This window comes from Herpailurus yagouaroundi, unplaced genomic scaffold (assembly GCF_014898765.1).
Source record: "Herpailurus yagouaroundi ecotype Mexico unplaced genomic scaffold, PumYag 162, whole genome shotgun sequence".
Lineage (NCBI taxonomy): Eukaryota > Metazoa > Chordata > Mammalia > Carnivora > Felidae > Herpailurus > Herpailurus yagouaroundi.
In genome coordinates, this window is record NW_024412403.1 from 11512545 (window position 1) to 11533830 (window position 21286).

The 21286-nt window shown below is 48.5% G+C and overlaps 1 protein-coding gene across 5 annotated transcripts in view; it reads right to left on the reverse strand.

The window, feature by feature from the left end:
• ITSN1 (intersectin 1) overlaps positions 1-21286 on the reverse strand; it is a 221646-nt gene that overhangs the window by 12238 nt on the left and 188122 nt on the right. For all 5 annotated transcript variants that reach the window (XM_040483995.1, XM_040483994.1, XM_040483992.1 and 2 more), the window contains 5 exons: positions 17491-17612; positions 15571-15677; positions 9256-9439; positions 7204-7302; positions 191-358 (listed from right to left, as the gene is read on the reverse strand). In XM_040483995.1, coding sequence (XP_040339929.1) covers positions 191-358; positions 7204-7302; positions 9256-9439; positions 15571-15677; positions 17491-17612 — 680 coding nt within the window. The remainder of the gene's footprint in view (positions 1-190; positions 359-7203; positions 7303-9255; positions 9440-15570; positions 15678-17490; positions 17613-21286) is intronic.

Below are 21286 nucleotides of genomic sequence, written 5' to 3' on the forward strand. Positions count from 1 at the left end.
ACAAACAGAACTGTCGAAAATGGAGAAGAAAGCAATACAGAAATTAAAAAGTCAGCGGGACAGGTTCAGGAGCAGGGGAGAGGCAGCTGGAGACAGAACAGGCTGTAGTCTGGAGAGGACGGTTCACGATCTTTCTCGCCGCTGAGGCTCAGCGGGAGGGAGGCCCGGGTCCCAGCCCGAAGGCAGTTACCTCGGACAAGCCTTCACACTGCACGTGGCCTTGGATCCACTCCAGCCGGTCGGAGTTCTCCTTCTCCCGCACCCCTTCGTTCACCTGGGAGCACAGCTCCTCCGCTTTCTCCAGGGCGTGCTTCAAGTGGCTGTGGTCAGGGTGGTTTTCAGGAGTGTTTTCCAGGATCTACACGGGAGGACAGAAGACGGCAGCCTCAGGCGGTGCAGGTGGACCTGGGGTCCCCTGTGCTGGGGGGGCCCAGCACAGGAGGGCCTGGACCTTTCCTGATGGGTGCTCACATGAGAAACCGCAGCTCTGAGCACCCAACTGCAGCAATGATGCGAGCGTGACGGCCACTCCTTGTTGGCCAGGGCCCCTCGGGAGGCAGGGGACACCACATTATTTATACTTTGGTATGAGGAGGGCAGTGGCTGCAGCGAGCGCATTATACACCCCACATGGATTTCTCCCTGGAAAATAAATGGCTCTTTTCCTGGGTCCGTGCACAGCTGCAGCAACCTGCGCACCTCTGGACCAGTGTGCAAAGGGGTACATCTGAGCAAATGTGCCTGTTTCTGGGCAGAACCCTCGAGGCCAGCGGTTAAGAGTGCCAGTCCTAGGGCTCCACCTCCTGCATTAAAATCTCTGCTCTGCGACTGACCAGGCATGCTATGGGTCAGTCCCGTAAATGTTCTGAACCACAATTTCCTCATATGAAACGTAGGGATGCTAACAGCACCTCCTTTGGGGGCGCCTGGGTGGCTCAGTTGGTTAAGCGACCGACTTCGGCTCAGGTCATGATCTCGCAGTCCGTGAGTTCGAGCCCCATGTCGGGCTCTGTGCTGACGGCTCGGAGCCTGGAGCCTGCTTCCGATTCTGTGTCTCCCTCTCTCTCTGCCCCTCCCAGACTCATGCTCTGTCTCTCTCTGTCTCAGAAATAAATAAACATTAAAAAAAACTTTAACAGCACTTCCTTTATAAGATTGGAGGACTCAGTGATTTGATACAGTAAAGTACTTTGCAAAGTGCCTGGCCCTTAGAAGGTGCTCAGTAAAAGGGAACAATTATCATCGGGTGTACCTACCGAGGCTTTGTCCAAACACAAATAATTCACATGGACCTAACCTCAAATAATATCTCATCTCAAAGGTACACTTTGGCTTAAAGTCCTAGGTAAGCCCCTAACTTGAGAAAAATGCACATTCTGGGTCCTACGTGGCCACCGATCATCTCCAAGGGCCCCACCCTCCAGGCCAAATCCCGGCTGAGGTCAGGATCCCTTTGGAAACTCCTGTTGTCATCCCTGACCATATCCCTGGGGGCGTAGGAATTTTCTAGAGCTCTCCAGGTGATTCTAACGTGCAGCCCAGCCTGAGGATTACAGTGCTAGACTGGGAGCCCACACAGCTGCCTTGTGTGAATTCATTTGTCTTTCTTTTTGTTTCGTTTTGCTTTCCTTTTTTTTCTTCTTCAATTTATTTGAACTAAAAACAAAACAAAACAAAAAAACAAAAACAGGTTACCCATTTATGCCACCGCCTACCCCTGCCTCCAGCCACCACCAATCTGTTGTCTGTATCTGTGAGCTTGGGAGGCTTTTTTAATTAATTTTTTCCAGATTCCAAATATAAGAAAGATCATATGGTATTTGTCTTTCTGTGTCTGAGTTATTTCACTTAGCATAATGCCCTCGAGGTCCGCGTCGCTGCAAATGGCAAGACGTCACTCTTTTTAATGGCTAAATAATATTCCATTATATAAATTATATTATACATGTTATACATAATATATTTACATCATAATTTATATATCTATTCATCCATCAGTGGACAAGTTGGTTGTTTCCATGTCTTATAAATAATGCTGCAATGAACATAGGGGTGCATTTATCTTTGCAAATTACTGTTCTTGTTTTCTTCGGGTAAATACTGAGAAGTAGAATACCTGGATTGTGCGGTAGCTCTATTTTTAATTTTCCAAGGGACCTCCTTACTATTTTCCATAGTGGCTGCACCAATTTACATTCCTACCAACAGTGGGTAAGAGTTCCTTTTTCTCCACATCCTTATCAACCCTTGCTATTTCTTTATAATCGTCATTCCAACACGTGTGAGATGATTTTTATTTGCATTTCCTTGATGATTCATTATGTTCAGCATCTGTTCAGGTACCCGTTGACCATCTATATGTTGTCTTTGGAAAAATGCCTATTCAGATCCTCTGCCCATTTTTAAATCGGATTGTTCGTGGGAGTTTTTTTATTTATTTATTTATTTTTGCTATTATATGAGTCGTATGAGTTCTTTATATACTTTGGATGCTAGCCCCTTATCCGATTTTTGATGTGCAAATATTTTCTCCCATTCAGTAGGTTGCCTTTTCATTTCGTTGACAGTTTCCTTTGCTGTGCAGAAGCTTTTCCGTTTCCTGTTGTCCCATTTGTTTATTTTTGCTTTTGGCGTCAGATTTTTAAAAATCATTGCCAAGACCTATTCGCGTTGTCAAGGAGATTGCCACCTGTTTTTTTCCGGGAGTTTTATGGTTTGGGCTCTTACATCCGAGTCTTTAATCCATTTTTAGTTAATTTTTGTGTACGGTGTAAGACATTGGTCCAGTTTCATTCTTTTGCATGTGGCTGTCCAGTTCTCCCAACATGATTGATTGATTGATTGATTGATTGATTGATTTAATTTTTTAATAATGTTTATTTTTTGGAAGGCTGTGCACAGGGGAGGGGCAGAGAAAGTGGGGTGGACAGAGGATCTGAAACGGGCTCTGTACTGACAGCAGAGAGCCTGATGTGGGGCTCAAACTCATGAACTGTTGAGATCATGACCTGAGCCAAAATCAGACACTTAACTGACCTAGCCACCCAGGTGCATCCCCCCCCCCACACACACACACACCATTTATTAAGGAGACTGTCCTTTCTCTATTATATATTCTTGGCTCCTTTATTGTAAACTAATTGACCATATATGCATGGGATTATTTCTGGGTTCTCTATTCTGTTCCACTGATCTATGTATCTGTTTTTAATGCCAGTACCATACTGTTTTTTTTTTAATTATTATAGCTTTGTAATATAGTTTGCGATCAGGGAGTGTGATGACTCCAGCTTTGTTTTTCTTCCTCCAGATTGCTTTGGCTATTTGGGTCTTTTATGGCTCCAAGTTTTAGAATTGTTCTATTTCTGTGAAAAATGTTGGAATTTTGAATGGGCTTTCATTGAATCTGTATGCTGTTTGGGGCAGAACGGATATTTTAACTACATTAATTCTTCTAATCCATGAGCATGGAATATCTTTCCATTTATTTGTGTCTTCTATAATTTCTTTCACTAATGTCTTACAGCTTTCAATACACAGATCTTTCAACTCCTTGGTTCAATTTATTCATAGGTGTTTTCTTCTTGTCGATGAAATTGTAAATGGGACTGTTTCTTTAATTTCTCTTTCCAGTAGTTCATTATTAGTGTATAGAAATGCAACAGATTTTTGTGTATTGATTTTGTATCCTGCAACTTCACTGAACTTATTAGTTCTAATAGTTTGCTTTGTTTTGTTTCAAAATGGAAATGGCCTTATTGATTTTTCTGTAATATTGTACAATATTCAGAATTCAGAAAATTCAGCAAGTTATAAAGAACTTGGGGTGCCCGGTTGGCTCCGTTGGTTAAGCGTCTGACTTCGGTTCAGGTCATGATCTCACAGTTTATGAGTTCAAGCCCCAAGTCGGGCTCTGTGCTGAAAGCTCTGAGCCTGCAGCGTGCTTTGAAGTCTGTGTCTCCTTCTCTCTCTCTGTTCCCCCCCACCCACTTGTGCTCTGTCTCTCTCTCTCTCTCAAAAATAAATAAATGTAAAATAAAATTTTTTAAGGGGCGCTTGGATGGCTCAGTCGGTTAAGTGTCCAACTTCGGCTCAGGTCATGATCTCAGTTCGTGAGTTCGAGCCCCGCGTCAGGCTGTGTGGTGACAGCTCGGGGCTGGAGCCTGCTTCGGATTCTGTGTCCCCCTCTCTCGATGCCCCTCCCCTGCTAATGCTCTGTCTCTCAAGAGTAAATAAACATTAAAATTCTTTTTTAAATTTTTTTTAAATAAAAAAAAAAGAACCTAAAAAATCACCCATAATCTCCCCATCTGGAGAGAACTTCTGTGTGTACATTAGTTAAATGCTCTGCCTACACATACACACCACACACACACACACACACAGACACACGCACACAACTTTTTAGAAAATAAAAATTAAATCATGCCATTTTGCACACTGTTTTTCCCCCCACTTAATAGCAGTTACACAATATCATTTGATGCCCATATCCTGTGGACCTATGCTATCATTTTTAAGGATTCTATGATGCATCGTTGTAAGGATGAACTACAAGTCATTTAAATAGTTCCCTTCCCATAAAAATTCATGTTGTTCCTAATTTTTAAATATTTCTCTGATTATTTTTTTTAGGACAAATTCCTAGAGGTGGAAGTGTTGAGCCAAAGAGAATGTGCAGTTTGATCTGTCCAACACCTTCCAAGAGCCTGAACGACTTTACCTTCAAGCAGCATTTTTGTCAACACTGTTGACCTACAATCTTTTCAATATATGCCTATCTGGCAAGCCCAAAGCAAGGTATTTTCTTGTGTGGCCATGCGTCTCTTTTATTACTAGTTAATTTAAATTTGGTACATTTACATATACTAACTTGGTTAATTCTCACAACTCTTTGCAGTAGGTAGTATTAGTGTTCCTAATTTACAGATAAGGCATCCGACGCCCAAAGAGGTTAAGTAACTTAACCCAAGGGTATACAGCAGTGGGGACTGAGATTCAAACCCAAGCAGCCTGTCTCCTGACTGTGTTCCTTACTGCTATTCTGCACTGCCTCCCAGAAATATCTAGCTGTATATTTTACCTATTTTCCCTCTGGAGTATTTATCTTTTTCCTTTTGAGCTGTAAGTTGCCTTACTTAGAGGATAGGTAGACACATAGATAAATACAGAGATACAGGTAGGTCATCTATGTATATTTCAGCACCCACTTACATACAGTCTGAAATATATTTACCCAGGTTCCATCTGTCATTTGTCTTCTGATGTTGTTCATTATATTTTGTCACACAGAAAACTTTTAGGAAAAACATTGTTACAAATAATATATTGACACATTCTTGATATGCAAGATTCAAACAATACAGAAGTACACAGAGCAAAAGTGAAAGTTGCCTTTCACTATCCTACCCAAGAGATAACAGACTGAAGGGCATCCCTTTAACTACTTTTGGATGCTCTGCACATATTTAATAATCACACATAGAGCTTGTCCTCTGTTTTGCAGAATGAACCACACTGTAGGATTACTCATGAAAGGTGTTGTTTTGTTTTGCTTTGTTTTGTTTTAAGTAGGCTTAATGCCCAGTGTGGAGCCCAATGCGGAGCTTGAACTCACAACCCTGAGACCAAGGTCTGAGTTGAAATCAAGAGTCGGTCACCCAGGTGTCCCCCTCCCCCCGCCCTTTTTTTTTTAACTTAATAGCATTTTCTGGATGTCATTCCATGCTAATTCATAAAAGTCTCTATTTTTAAAAATATTTTCATAGTACAGATCTATCACAATTTATTTGCTCTACTTAATGAACATCCAGACTAAAATATTTTTTTAAGTTGCTACAACTCTAAATCCTTTACCTTTCTTTTCTTAGTGCCATGCTAAGAATTTCTCCACCTCAGTCTCATAAAAAATAGTTCATCTTAGTAATTTGACGGTTTTTCATATGTATTATAACTGGCTACCTTTTAAAAATCTCTTCTTAGCTCCACTATTTTTCAGTTCATTCTCAGGTCCTTGAAAGGGCAGCAAGCATGTTTCTGCAAATAACTATAATTTGTTTTTTCCTCTTTAATATGTATGACTCTCAGTTCTTTTCTTGTTTTTGTCCCCCTTTCCTCACTGGCTAGATCTAAAACACCTATTTGAAAAGCCTGTTTCCAACTCCAATGTGCAATTAAATATTGGGGGAAGTAAACAGAAGTACTGAGCTAGTTAAATAGTAACAGTCAAGTTGGAAGAGAGGAGATAGTAGGTCGAAGGCCTGCTTCCAATCTAATCATTTAATTCAGCCAAGGTGGCCAGAGTATATTTTGTGGCCTCAAGCTGGGGTTGAACTGAGGAGACTGGAGGGAGATGTGTTACTATAAAGAGTTTGAGAAAATTACTAAACATACTGAGGATAATGAGAGGCAGGTTTCTCATAGAAAAGTTATAAGTATAGAAAGGAGGAAGGTTAGAATAAATTCTGTGGCTAAAGATTATAACAGGAGGTATCAGTGTCAACTCATAGGTTTTAATATGCATTTTTATATACATGGATTGATCTAGACATAAATATAAATGTATGTGTGTACACTTACATATATGTGAGTATGTGTGTATGAATATAATACATACATATATTTCCTGACTCTACCACTGAGAGACTCAAATGGCAATAACACCCCAATCGCAATGAGCACACCAGTGCCCAGATCAGGGCGTCTAAAGTCTCCACTAAACGGAACCAAATCTAAAGCCCGTCTCCAGGAGCTAGCCCCCCTGTGGTTATATAATCACAGGCTCAGAGGATGTCGGAGTCTGCTCCCTCATATTGCAGATGGAGACATTGTGAGATGGCTTCACAATGGCTTTCTGAGGATGGGTGGCCGGCATTACGTTTCTTTCTTTTTCTTGGTAGGAAAATGAGGCACGAAGGCATTACACCTCTATTAGGAAAAGAACCAAGAACTGAGCTCCCTTTTTCCAACTTATAGGGTAAAAGCCACTTGGTATCACAGCTGAAGACTGTATATCATTAGCTCTTTTCACAATAAACAGCTTTTCTTTCTGAGTTACCAAGCAGATGCTTCCAACATCCCATTGGTGTATGATTCGATACAACAGATACCAGGTGCATTGGCTGGGGAACTTGCCCGTGACCCCGGATCCCTGAAATGCTGAGCAAGCATTCTTCTGCTTGAAAAGGTGAGATGGCTACTTACATTTTTAATGATCAGTGGGTATCTTGTTACCCGTTGCATAGGCTTCAGTATAAAACTAGAGAGTGGCATCCCTTTACATCGAGGGTCCATTGCCAGTCTCTGAAATGAGAGATGTTTTAAATGCACTTAAGAAATCTGCAAAACCGAGTCAGTGACATCAACACTGATGTTATTGAGGACTCCCCACCCATCACGTTGTCTCATTTATCTGGACCAGAACTGAGGAGCCTGGAGTTGGAAGGGCCTGACTCATTATCCTGGTCCAGGATGAGGCGCGTTCCAGATGGACACTGGACACCAGTGGATGTGACTCAGCCACCAGGGTTAAGTCCTGGTCTCCAGAGTCAGCACACCCTCCCTGGGACATACAATTCCTCCCTTACAGAGATGAGATTCTGACTTTACAGAGAATATTTCTTCTGGATATCTGCCAGAGCTTTATAACAGTCCCAGGAATAAGAAGAGACACAAGACTGTAGAATTAGAATAAAAATCCCCCTTAAGTCCCAGAGATGGCACGAGGGCTGGATCTCATTGTCTGGTTCAAATGCAGCCTGCACATCCCTGTGGGAGCCCCAGGCAGGCAAGGACAGCGGAGCTGAGACATGAGGGGTGAGGACTGCAATCTCAAGTCCTGAAAGTTGTCCCCACCCTAGACCACCTGTCCCTTTTTTCAACTCAACTGGGGGAAAGAGTCCTTTTACCCCCAAAAGATGATCCCATCCATAAGTCACAGGGATAACATGGTGACTCAGCTTTCAAAGGCATTGGTCAGGTTTAACAAAGCCTTAGAAACAGGCGGCTGCCGTGACCTGGGCCCCAACTGTCAGTGTCTGAATCTGCTCCCAGACGTGGACATCATCACTGCAGGAACACCTCACACCTGGCAAGGGCACATCAAAACCCCTCAGGGATGGGGTGAGGGGAGGTGATCAGGGAACGGAAATAAGCCCCCTGCCCTGGGTGGTGTCAGCATTTCCCTCAAGTTCAAGTGCATCCAGTGATGAATTCATCCTGCCTTGTGCCCAGGGAGGACTGGCCCTTGGCTGAAACCCCAGGTGGCCGAGCATCTGCTCTCCAGTCTCTAGGCCACCCTGGGCCTACTTCTTACCGAAATTTCTCCCCTTTGAATGACTTTAGAATGTCCGGATTCACTGGAGAGCAAATCAAAGCATTTCATGTTGAGAAACACCAGGGGAACAAGAAAGAACAAGCATCATATGATGCAATGGTCAAGGAGGGAACACCCTTGTACCTCACAGTGATGATTCCACAAACACGATTATTGGGCCAGAGGGAATGGTCTGCCCCCAAATGCACAAGGTACAAAGATAAGCCTGCCATTAGTGTTACTGGTCTATTCCCTAAAATGTAACTGTTTAGCAGAAATTATTTGATTCTCTTCCTATGGTTTTTTCTCTGGGAGACGTGGGGGCTGTTTGAATGGGCCAGTGGGGCCAGCAGGGACCTACCCCAGTCAATGCCAAGTCCCAGGGCCCGGAGCCTCCAGCAGCATGGGGCCCACCTCCCCAGACGTCCCTTGGTGGACACATGGCTCTCGACATCCCCCTACCCCAAGGTAGACGTCCTGCATCCCACAGTCACCCCCACAGGCTTCTTAGGGTTTGAGGCCATCAACAAGAACAAACTGGAAAAGGAACAAAGGGTCCACTGGGATTCCTGGCCATTCCCTCTGCAGCAAAGAACTGGGGTGCTCAGGCCAAACAGAATAGGAAACCTGAGGGGCGCCAGCTGTGCTGGGCCTGACAAATGAGACAGAAGATTAAAACCTGCATCCAAACAACACCACTAACACTCCTGGACCACAGATCAGAGCTGCAGGGCGCAGGGCTGGCCCCTCCTCTCCACGTCCACCCCTTGGGTCACGGCCACACCTGCCAGCTCACATCACCCCTGTTGCTCAGCCAAGACCTGAGTCCTGTTGGCTTTTAGCAGGAATGAGCTTGCAGGCTTGACTTCGCTCCTCGCACCCCCAGCTGTCCTGCGACAACCACTCAGGGGCCGGGGCTCGGCTCAGCCTGGGCTCCTTACTTTGACAAACTCCTTGAAGTCCGGGGCCTCGTCCGTCTTCTGCTGGATCAGGGCAGCCCCATTGAGCTGACAGCTGCAGAAGCGGATGTAGGGCTGCATGTGCGGCAGCTGGGCGGTCAGGATGTCGCCGACCATCTTCACAGGCATCTTCTCCCCAGACATCTTCTTGCGGACTCTCAGCGCTCTGCACGGGAACGTGAGAAGTGAGCCCCCTGCCTTTACCCTCAGCCAACGGTGACATGGTGCACTTCTAGGTTGTACAGAAACAGAATGTGTGTGAGGGGCACAGACCCAGGGCCACTAAAGGATCTACTGGGGAGACAAGGAACAGAAAAGAAATGAGTCTAGTGCTACAGAGAGGTATCACCGGGCCATTTTTCTCTGGCATGATGGCTGTTGGCTGGTTCTTAGGAATAAAAACTTTTCAAAGAAATCTTTGCTGAACGAGTCAGCATGAAAAATAGTATTTTTCTCATGGAGAAATACGGAATCAGTTATTTAGTAACTCAGACAGGATCTCTGTGTTGATGTCTCACTTCATAGACGATCTGTGGTCAAAGTCCCAGGCCACTGTGGCCCCAGCACTGAGTCTGATTCCGGACCAGTGCCACCCAAGGGAGGCTACTGTTGCCAAGGGACATGAAGGCTCATTTTCAGACTGAACATAACATAATTAAGATGGTAAAAATCAACTGCCACAGAAAAATAATCCCATTATGTCACCAAAGCCAGGTACAAATGATTGTCTGGACTATCTGTGTCATTCACTGCTTCATTGCTGTGGCGAATTTGAAATTGACTGGATTACGGGGTTCTGAAAAGAGAAGCCTGTTTATATGATAATGGACCAATGAACCCACACAATTCACATCCTGGAGGCTGAGGAGAGACTGATGGGACTGGGAAAGGTTTGTTCTGGGTCCAGCGGCAGCCTGAGTGTTCAGGGCCATGAGAGCCAAGACTGTGCATCCCAACCTTCCAACTCCAATATGAGAACTCCTAACACCAGCCTCTAGAGGACATATCACTGGGCTTCTAGCCAGCAAGGATAGCAATGCACCCTGACGGCAGGACCACAACATGAGGCATGAATGTGTTCTGCCTACCCCAATGATGATGGATAGATGGATGGATGGATGGATGGATGGATGAATGGGTGGATGGATGGATGAATGGATGGATGGATGGATGGATGAATGGGTGGATGGATGGATGGATGGATGGATGGGTGAATGGGTGGATGGATGGATGGATGGATGGATGAAACGGAATGGTACAATATATGATTTTCACATAACCTTTGGCTGCTTTCATGGTCATGTTAGAGAAGCCCTGAGGTAAGGATAAAGCTATAGGATTCCAAGGAAGCTTTGCAATATTAGCATTAGGCCTTAAAAACTTCACATCACATTATTTTCTTTCTCCTACATTTTTGGCTAAAGGAATAATCCTTGGACTGGGCAAACAAGTCAGGGAGAGAAATTTTAGGGAAAATAAATTATGTGGTCTGAACAATTAGTAATTCTCTCTCTGCAGATGCCCTTGTAGGGAGAGATGCCTATCAACACTGGCAGCTTGGGGGGAGAGGGGTGGCAGCCTGATACCCTCAAAATAGCCAAATGGCCATTGCTCATTGAGGGGGTTGGTATGGAATATCTCCCAACGTGTAGAAATTTCCTCAACTTGCTCAATTGGGGATGATGTCACCCCCAGTTCTGGGGGACCAGAGCCCTGAATAACCATGTTACAAACTGGTTATGCATGGACAGTGGAAGAAATTCCATCATTCCATCATTTTCCTATGAGGAGGAGCAAAAGAATCTTTCACTAAGAGAATAAAAGTACCACCCTCTCCCCCACCCCCTTAAAAAAATAACAATGGAGGAGACAAGGAAAGGAGAAAAGAAGAAAGATGGGCATTGTCGTGAAGAGGTTAAACCAACGCCTGGGTTCTGGAACCCCACACTTGCAGACTCGAGCTGTCCACCTAGGGGCCAGGCCTAAAACCAGGCTCGTACTATGGACCAGGCACCTGTTAGGTTCACTCGTGGGTCTCCTTCTGGGATGTTCTACCGCACAGGCAGGACTGGGCCTGAATGGGTTTGAACAGAGGGTGTCACCAGGCTCCCGGGTCACGTGACTCAACTGCCACAGCTCTGCCCTTTGGTGAGCTGGTTTGTAATCTCATCTAAAGGTTTACTGGGTGGAGGCCGTGAACGGCTGATAAGCAATCAGCTAATGGACATTTCAAAGAGCGCTCGGTGTTTGCTGGATGAATTAGCACTCCCGACCCTCTGAGGTCCGCAGAGCAAGCACATGGTCAACAGAGCTTGCATTTATTAATACGTCCTTTACGTATCAAACAAACACTCTCATGTGTACTGCTAACTCTCCCTATTGGCTGTTGGCACACCTGAGGCCTAGGGAAACCGAGAGACCTGACCAAACTCACACAGCTAATACTGACGGGAGCAGCCCTTGAACCCAGGAGGTGTGACCTGTGACCCCGGAGCTCCAGGTCCCTGAGCACTGAGCGTGAGCCAACAGACACAGCGTCCAGACCCGCCTCCACTCCCGAGCTGCTCTGCGCAGGCCCCGCCCTTCCTCCGGAAGCAGCTCCTGCCCTCCGGCCAGGTTTCTCTCCACTTCTCTCCTTCCACAGCCCTCTGCTTCTCTCCCTGTCTCTGCTTCCGGCCTCTCCTCCATGCCCCGCCCCCAGCCCCAAGGTCCCTCCCTCCAGGCGGAGCCTGCTTGGGATTCTCTCTCCCTCTCTCTGTCTCTACCTGTCCCCCATTCGCAGTCTCTCTGTCTCTCTCAAAAGAAATAAACTTTACAAAATTTTTAAAAATACACAAAAAACAGTCCCTAACACCTGGTTTGCACAGCCCTATGTCACTTCTGTGTCCCTTCTATCACTTCTGACAGCTATACTCAGGGGCCTGTGCCCACTCTTAACATAAAAACGTTCTAGATCTTTCTGTCCTACTCTGTTTCTTAAAAGCAAATTTCACAGCTCTCCACTCACCAGCAAGAGAACAAACCATCCGCTCTGACCCCAACCAGAGGCATCATTAGTAGGAAGTCCTATGTCCCAGTTAGCACCCCTTTATTTTCATTGTATTTGTTTCTTATTTATCTGTCTCCTAAATCCCATGTCCTTCCCCCTCCCACCCCAAGTTCAAGGAGTCACTGGCCCTTGGATCGGGAGTGGCAGATATATGGCCTTGCAGGGATTGCTGCCTTACATCTCTTTATCCAAAAAAAGCCTTCCTCTTCTAGCCTGCAGGGGCCCCCAAATCCCCCCATCATTGGGGTTAATCCTTTGCAGGAGAAATCAAGTCTATGCAGCAAAGGAATGTAGCAAGATGTTCACTACACAATCCACAATATGGGCGTTCACCTTATACTTCTTTTCATTTTTCTGTTTAAAATTTTTCATAGTGACATAGAAAAGGGAAAAAAAAAAGAAAGAAATCAGATCCCCAGAAGGCTCCTATTAAATATTTCATCTAGGATATAAAAACATTAGTTCACCCAAGCTAACTGATCGGGTCATCGGAGGAAGGGGACAGAGCACAGGGACACTGTGATGGCAGGAAGACGGTGCTGTGCAGGCATGTTTGACATGATTGACAGTGTGCCAGGGGTACGGCTCACCTCCTCGCTCCTCAGGATAACCCTGCATGCCCGACCAGGCAGGCACCACACCTACAAGTTGACAGGTCCCAAGACAAGGGGTCCGAGAGGGATCTGCCCAAGGAAACTGCCCAGAACAGGTTAGAAGGTGCTGGGGGCCAGACACAAACTTAGGACATTCACCTCCTGGCTCCACGTTCTTTCCATCGGTTGCAGGATGGGGTGGAACCTCCAGCAGGTCATCCACAGAGCAGCCTGGGACACAGGCTTGCCTTCTGTGTGACTTCAAGTCACTGGACCTCTCTGAGCCTGGCTTTCCCAGCTGTAAGCACTCTCAATTCCCACCTCCGGGGCTGGGGAGCACGTCAGCGCTAACGGGAGGAAGGGGCTGGCCGTGACAGAGCTCAAGGAAGGGGCTGCTGTTTCCCTGACAGGACAGGAGGGAGGGTGACATGGGGGGCAAGGGCCCTTGGGGACGTGAGATGCATCTCCCACCTCCCCACCACCCACTGATTGCTGCCCAAGGAAAGAGGTTTTAACTTGTAGGTATGTTTTCAAGGGCGCCTGGGTGGCTCAGTCGGGTGAGCATCCAACTCTTGAATTTGGCTCAGGTCAGGATCTCATGGTTCATGAGTTCGAGCCCCACATCAGGCTCTGCGTGGACCCTGCTTGGGGTTCTCTCACCCTTTCTCTCTGCCCCTCCCCTGCTTGTTCTCTGTCTCTCTGTCTCTGTCTAAAATAAATAAGTAAACTTAAATAAAAATAACTTGTAGGTATATTTTCAACAGAAAACTTGTGGCTATTTTGAAACAACTTGTCTCCAACCCTTCAGGTTCAGTTCCTGTAGGTTCAGGGGTTAACTAGCCCCATTGGCTCCAAGGCAAGGGGGCTGAGCCCAACACTGAAGACAGGCAGGCACTTTCATCTAAAGACCCCCTAGGGGCGCCTGGGTGGCGCAGTCGGTTAAGCGTCCGACTTCAGCCAGGTCACGATCTCGTGGTCCGTGAGTTCGAGCCCCGCGTCAGGCTCTGGGCTGATGGCTCAGAGCCTGGAGCCTGTTTCCGATTCTGTGTCTCCCTCTCTCTCTCTGCCCCTCCCCCGTTCATGCTCTGTCTCTCTCTGTCCCAAAAATAAATAAACGTTGAAAAAAAAAATTTTAAAGACCCCCTAATAGCCACCCTAGTGGTAGGTACCATTATTATCCCCATTTTACAGATGAGGACACCGAGGCCAAGAGAATGTAAGCGACTTGCCCAAAGACACAGCCAGTAGAGCAAGAACAAGATGTAGGCCTAAGCATCCGCCCCGTACCTACATTCAGAAACTTCTACAGCACCCTCCTCAAGGAGAATAATGGAAACAGTTTCTCAAAGCACCCCTGGGGGTCATCTCTGATTATTTGTTTTCCAGAGCACAGAGAGAGCACATGTCATGTTTTTATTTCTACCCACTTCTCTCCCCATCCCCCACCACTCCCAAACACACACTCAAGAAAGTGGGGGGGGGGGGAGGGGCCTGGAATTACTTTACAAGAACGAGGGATCACATTTAGGAACTAGCCGCTTCCCAGTTACGGGAACATGAAGATTGGGAATGGATTCCGGGTTCCCGGGGCTGCACTTCAACCTGGGGCCCCTGTGGGGGGCGGCCCTTCCCCCCCCCCAGCCCGCTGGATCGCCACAGGCCTACTCTGTGTTCTTAGCAAGTGTTGTTCCAAAGCACGGCCCGCAGGGCACAGATTTGGGGTATTCTTTTATTATTGTTGTTATTATTATTATTATCTTAAATATTTATTTATTTTTGAGAAAGAGAGAGAGAGCAGAGACAGGAGGAGGGGCAGAGAGAGGGGGACAGAGCATCCAAAGGGGGATTCCTGTGGACAGCACGGAGCCTGATGTGGGACTCAAACTCACAAACTGCGAGACTGTGACCTGAGCCGACGTCACTCAACTGACTGAGCCACCCAGGCCCCTCGGGGTGGGGTGGGGTGGGGTCTTTTTAGAAGGGATCTTTGTGATGACATAATCCAACCCCCTCAGTTTACAGATGGGGAACCCGAGGCTCAAAGAGGCTGGGCAGTGAGTTGGGCTCCAAACCCAGGTCTCTTGACTTGGTCAAGACCTTGACAGGTCTCTTGACCCAGCGCTTCCTCCCTGGCCCTGAAGCTGCCTCTGAAAAACCAAAATGGGAATAAAATGTAACGGGTTCCAGGCTAGCTTCTCAGAGCGTTAACCTGAGGAAATGCTGACCACGGGCAGCAAATGGTACCCACCATTCTCCGCCCCCAGGAGCCAAGAATGTCCCAAGAGAACAGTATTCGCCCACGGGACCCGGATCTGCGGGCAGGCATGTGGGGAGCCACCCCATGCCCCGGGAGGGAGCCGGTCAGCGATCGGCAGCCAGGACTGGCCTCGCTCTGGAAACTCTAGACCCACAGTGAAAGCAGGAAGTGGGCAATTTACTCTGTGCGATGACAAACTGGCGGTGTGTGTGCGGGAAGCATGGTGGGGGGGGGGGCGAAAAGGAATCATGGTGCTTATGGGTGGAAATGAGCAAAAGAGGCAGAAAGAAACACTGGGCGGCATGCACGGGGGACACACGGACAAAGCCACGCGGAGGTGCTAGTGTGTGAGAGCCGAGGGGACGAAGCAAGGCCGGGGTTAGGGGAGAGAGGCTTACTTCAGTAGTTTGATATTACACATAATCAGCTCCTTCCAGTTAACAAAAATCATAGCACCCTCTTTCTCTGTCAGCAGCTCAGACTCCATCAGGGGTTTCTGAAAGATCTACAGGTGCAGAAAACGAAGCAGTTCAGAAAGCAAACCGTTAGCGTTACACCTGAAACACACGCACGCAGGTCTGTGCAGAGCATGGAGAGGACCGGGCCGTCTGCAGCTTTGTGGGGAGCCCCAGAAGCTTCCCGCAGCTTCTGCAGCAGACGCCCCTCCCCCACTCTACCCGAGCGGTTGGCGGGGGCGGTTCCCCATCAGGTCTCTGCACTGTTTTACAGGGAAGGGTGGCTGAACTCTAGAGGACGGGCCTTAACTCCACCAGGATAAAGCCCGGAGGCCTGTCGAAAGTCACGCACACTCTTACCTGCCCACAGTGGGGGGTGGGCATGGTGGGAAAAGTGGGGGGCTTCAGGATGCACGTGGGTGTGGGCGGCTCCTTCAGGCTCCCCTGCAGCGTCTGCTGCATAGACAAGCCTCGGGCACCCGGAGGGGAGCCGCCCAAGGAAGCAGGGACTCTAACCAGCAGCCTGGGTGATGTCTTCTGCCGCTGGGCCCTTGGCCTGGGCCGGGCTGGTACAGGGGCCGGCTGCGGCTCCAGGAAAGAAATGAGCCTGCCCAGGATCCAAGCTCTGCGTGGTTGGGTGACTCAGGGTAAATCGCAGCTCTCCGCCCAGCCCCACGTGGCGAACCCCTGCCTGCAAAGAGGTCATCGTCTCCTACTGGAGGCAGGGCGCTCTTCTGAAAGGTCTTTAGAGATGGGACAGCCTGTCCCATCTTTGAAATAAATGTGGCTGGGCTCAGGCTGTTCCCTGGGAGCCCTATTCTTCATGAGTCCTTGAGCTGACATTGAACCCAGCATGTACCAGACCACTGCACAAAAGTGCCACATCTAAGGGGGTGACATTCACATCCTAGACATCCTAGATTGCATATTTAGTGACAGTCAAGTGTCTTGAGGAAGGGGCCCTTTTCCTAAGTATGCACCATGCCTTCCTATGCATGAATGTGCCTCCTGGACCAGTAACCCATCCCGCCTCCTGTACCCATTCAACACTGGGCAGCGGGTGGTGACGTTCCTGGTTAAGGCTGTCCAAGGAGATAGTTGCACAACTGTTAGGTGAGGGGCAGCGGGGGAGCAGGAGTTTCAAAACTATTACAATGTTTTTCAAACTGTAGAGTGATCTTGCCATTCAGCTTTGTAAACCCCTGTTGCTAACATGGCAACTTCCCGTGAGCAAAAACAAAAGACTTCTTGAAAAGCAGGGGTTCCCAACTCTGCCTCTCCTCATCCTTCTGGACCAAGTGGCCCAGGCCTTTCAATAGCCACCCAGGAGGAGAGACAAAACGGGGCATCCTCTGGGACAGGGCAGTGCACGGGGCCCTGGGAGAAAACATCTTCATTCTCAGCAACAGATTTTCCTCAGAGGTAAAATGTACCACCAGGAATGACTCGAGATATTGGCTGCATGGCTGCCATTTTCAGATGCCAACCCTGAGGCCTGGGACACTACATGGCCTGCTCTATGGCATTAACTAGTTGGTGGCTAAGCACCCACTTCTCCGAGGAGCGTCTAGACTCCCAGTCCCCAGCCCACGTGTCTCCTTCCACACACCTCCTCACGGACTCATTCATCCCCTGACATGAGTGATCCCTCTACGGGGATGACTCAGAGGGCCACGGATAAGAGTTCGACCATCTTCTCTTGGGTAGAAATCTCCTGTGTGATTTACCATCCAGATGCTCCCCACGCATCAGAAAACCTCTCAGGCTGAGAATCAGGGTGCAGCCCTCCTTAACAGAGGTCCCCCTTCTCCCCAACCTCTGCCAGTATCCCCGGCCCCCACCAGCACCCATAGCTGCCGTTACCTCTGTGACCAGCTGGAGGTCATTCACATAGTTCTCCTCTGTCACAATGAGCTCATGGATGTATCCTTGCCGCTTTCTTTCAGTGGGGGTCAGCATATCCAAGAGGTGTAAGTCTGAACACCCTGGAAGACACAACCATTGGGACATTTTAGTGCAAGTCTAGGGAAGCTCATACAGCCTCACAGCGAAGAACCTGGGGCCTCGTGCCTGCTGGTCCCTGTGGCCTCACTGGAGTTGGGCAGTGTTACGGGTTCGATCACGTTCCCTAATAATACGCATTCAAGTTCTTTTTTTTATATATATAATTTTTTTAATGTTTATTTTTGAGAGAGAGAGAGAGAAAGAGACAGAGCACGGGCAGGAGAGGGGCAGAGAGAGAAGGAGACACAGAATCCGAAGCAGGCTCCAGGCTCTGAGCCATTAGCACAGAGCCCGATGCAGGGCTCGAACTCACAAACCGCGAGATCATGACCTGAGCCGAAATCGGACGCTCAACAGACTGAGCCACCCAGACGCCCTCACATTCCAGTTCTAACTCTTGGTTCCTGTGGCTGTGACCTTAGGTTCCTGTGACTTGGTTCCTGTTCCTCGGAACCCTTGGTTCCTGTGACCTATACCTATGACCTTGGTTCCTGTGACTGTGACTGTGACCAGAAATCAGGCTTCTGGAGATAGAGCCAAATTGAGATGAAGTCATACTCAATTAGGGTGGGCTCTAATCCCATGTGACTGGTGTCCTTATGGGAAGACATACAGAGACGGTCAGAAAGAAGGTCATGTGACAACAGAGGCAAGGACAGAGGCAGGTGCAAGCCAAGGAACGCCAAGGATTGCCAGCCGCCATCGGAAGCGAAGAGGAAGGCACGGAAAAAATCTCCCCCAAGGCCTCCAGAGGGACATGTCTCTACCAACACTTTGCTTTTGGACTTTTCTCCAAAACTGTGAGAAAATAAATTTCTGTTGTTTTGAGCCACCCCCTGTGTGGCCTTTGTTGCGGCAGCCTAGCCAACCGAACTTCGTCCAAACCGCTGACACGATGATGTCCAGAGAAGACTAAGGAGTAATTGGCCGGTATTTCCTGAGGGCTCACCCCACGCCAGGTGCTCCACAAGGAGCTCTATGCTGGCAGGTCTGCTCAAAGCCCACAGAGGCTCCGGAAGCGTCACCATTTCACAGACAAGGAAACGGAGCTTCTGACGGGTTGCCTCACCCCAAATCTCTTAGCTTTGCAGTGGCCGAGACTCGAGCCTCACGCTTTGACACCAGAACCTGGGCTCTACCCCAGACGGCTACTGTTGTTGGGTCCCAGCTACAGGAGGGCATCAGCTTGTCCTGAGGTTGGCTCTCGGAGGCTCAGGTGGCTGTGCTGAGGCTCCTGCTGGGCCTGGGCACAGGGCAGAGAGATGTGGAGAGCGTTCAGACAGTGCCAGGTAAAGTCCATGAGCCAGGCTGCTGCCGTGTGCCTGGAGAGGCATTAAGCCCGAAGACAGACAGGGAAACTGCCCCGGCTGCAGACAGCTGGGCACATCCGGGGCCCCAGGTGCCCGAGGGAACGGGCTCGGTTGACCTGAGATGGGACACACACGGAAGCTGGTGCCTGCCCTTGCCTCTGCTCACCTGGTTGGCTATTTAGGGTTTTGTTGGCTTTGAACGTTCTCCGCTTATCAGCGGAGGCTGCCTCATGACACGGCACGCTGGAACGGGGTGGGGTGGGAAGCCCCCTTTCTTGGGGGTGCCTTTCATACAGGCCTGGGCCCACCTGTTCCAGGCCCATGGTCTCTCCTCTCCTTTTTATGAGGGGTTCTTCATTTATCACACACACACACACACACACACACACACACACACAAAACCAGATTTGTAAAATAGACTGAAAGGTGTCCTGGATGTAGGCGGGAATGCGGGCAGGGGTCCCATTCCGTTGCTTTTCTCATACCATTTCCCCCCACAAGGGGGCGCGATGGAGCACAATATGAAACATCTGCCAGCCGCCAGTGGTTCTCAAAGTGTGGTCCCGGGACCAGCAGCATGAGCCACACCAGGGAACTTGTTAGAAGTGCAAATTACCAGGCCCCTGCGGAATAGACTACCTGGATTTGGAGCCCAGGAATCTGATTTAACAAGCTCTCCAGGTGTCTTTTTTTTTAAGGCAAATTAAAGTTTGAGAAGCTTGCTCTGGACTATCAAGGAATTCCTCAGAGTTTCCATCTTCCCCACAGAAAGTCTTCCCCCTAGACTGGGGCTCATGACCTAGTCTATATGCTGGAAGATTCTGCAAATAGGATGATCCCTCTGAGGTGAATGATATCACTGACTTCTTAGCAAATGTTTTCCTGTGCCAGAGATGAGCTCCACATCTGGGTCCTTCTAGTCCTCAGTCTTGTACCCTCCCCTGGCCAAATGCCCTTTCTAGAATGCTTTAGATTCTCTTCCTGGAACAGGACAATTTGAGGATGGGCAGGCAGGTGGGAGCTGGGAAAGCATCAGGGACGAGCCATCCTTATGTTAATATTCTCCATGCCCATCCCCATGACCTCATTCAAAGCCACTGCAATGTGGCCAAACTATAAATCCACAGATCTGTGAGCTGGGCACAAACCACCATGCAGGTCTGCAGATGAATCTGGAACTTGGGCCCTCCACTCAGCCACCAGCTTGGTCCAGCTGTTCTTTGCGGGTTGGGGCGTTGGCTGTGCTTCATTAGAACAACTGCTCCCTCAGCGAGCTCTCAGGAAGGAAGCAAGTCCTGATGGCTCGCTCTGTTCAGTTCTGCCCGCCTCTGCCGAGCCCCTGCGGGAGCTTCGGCTTTTGAGTGGTGGAGTGACACCACCAAGTTCTTGGGCTTTCATTAAGAAAGCCACCTGGGAAACACTCTTCAGTTTGGGAGGAAACATCTCACTTGTCACCTATTCTCACCAAACTGTCCTGTCAATGAGTCAAAGAGCCCAGGAGAGAGGAAGGCTTGTTCTTATTACAGAGCAGAACGCAGCCCTTGCATTACAGGGACTTGTTGGAACTCTCACAGAGCAGGGTCTCCCCTAGAATTTTCAGGACATTCCTTTCTTTTAAAAAAAAAAAATTTTTAATGTGTGTTTACTTTTGAGCAAGAGAGACAGAACGCGAGCAGGGGTGGGGCAGAGAGAGAGGGAGACACGGCATCCGAAGCAGGCTCCGGGCTCCGAGCCGTCAGCCCAGAGCCCGACGCAGGGCTCGAACCCATGAACCGTGAGATCGTGACCTGAGCCGAATTCGGATGCTTAACCCGAGCCACCCAGGTGCCCAGGACCTTCCTCGCTGGGGGGATATTAGGATATTGTTTAGAGCTGCAGTTGTTAGACGCATCCCACACCGTGCACTGGTGTTTGCAGCGATACAAACATCGGGCTAGGACATCAGGGGGACACTGGTTGCCCCCATCCTCTGAACATCCCTTTCAGTCACAATTTCCCTTGGAGAACATGATGGATGCTATGAACTCTGGCCCCAGAAAACTCACATGTACAACACACACACACACACACACACACACACATATTTTGCACACACTTTTATAGGGTTCACAGGCCCTCTTGAAGCTTGTTCGTGGATCTCATTCATTCATTCATTCATTCATTGGACACGTGTTTACCGACGTCCTGTCATGAGTCTGGCACCAACTGCTGGGTGCTGAGGATTCACAATGAAAGAGGAGAAATGTCTGCCTCCAGAGCATACAGACCTCGGCTGGGGGTGGTATTAGTTCCCACAGGCCGAAGGGATACTAACCCCCACCAAGCTGAGGCTTGTGTGGCCCCCC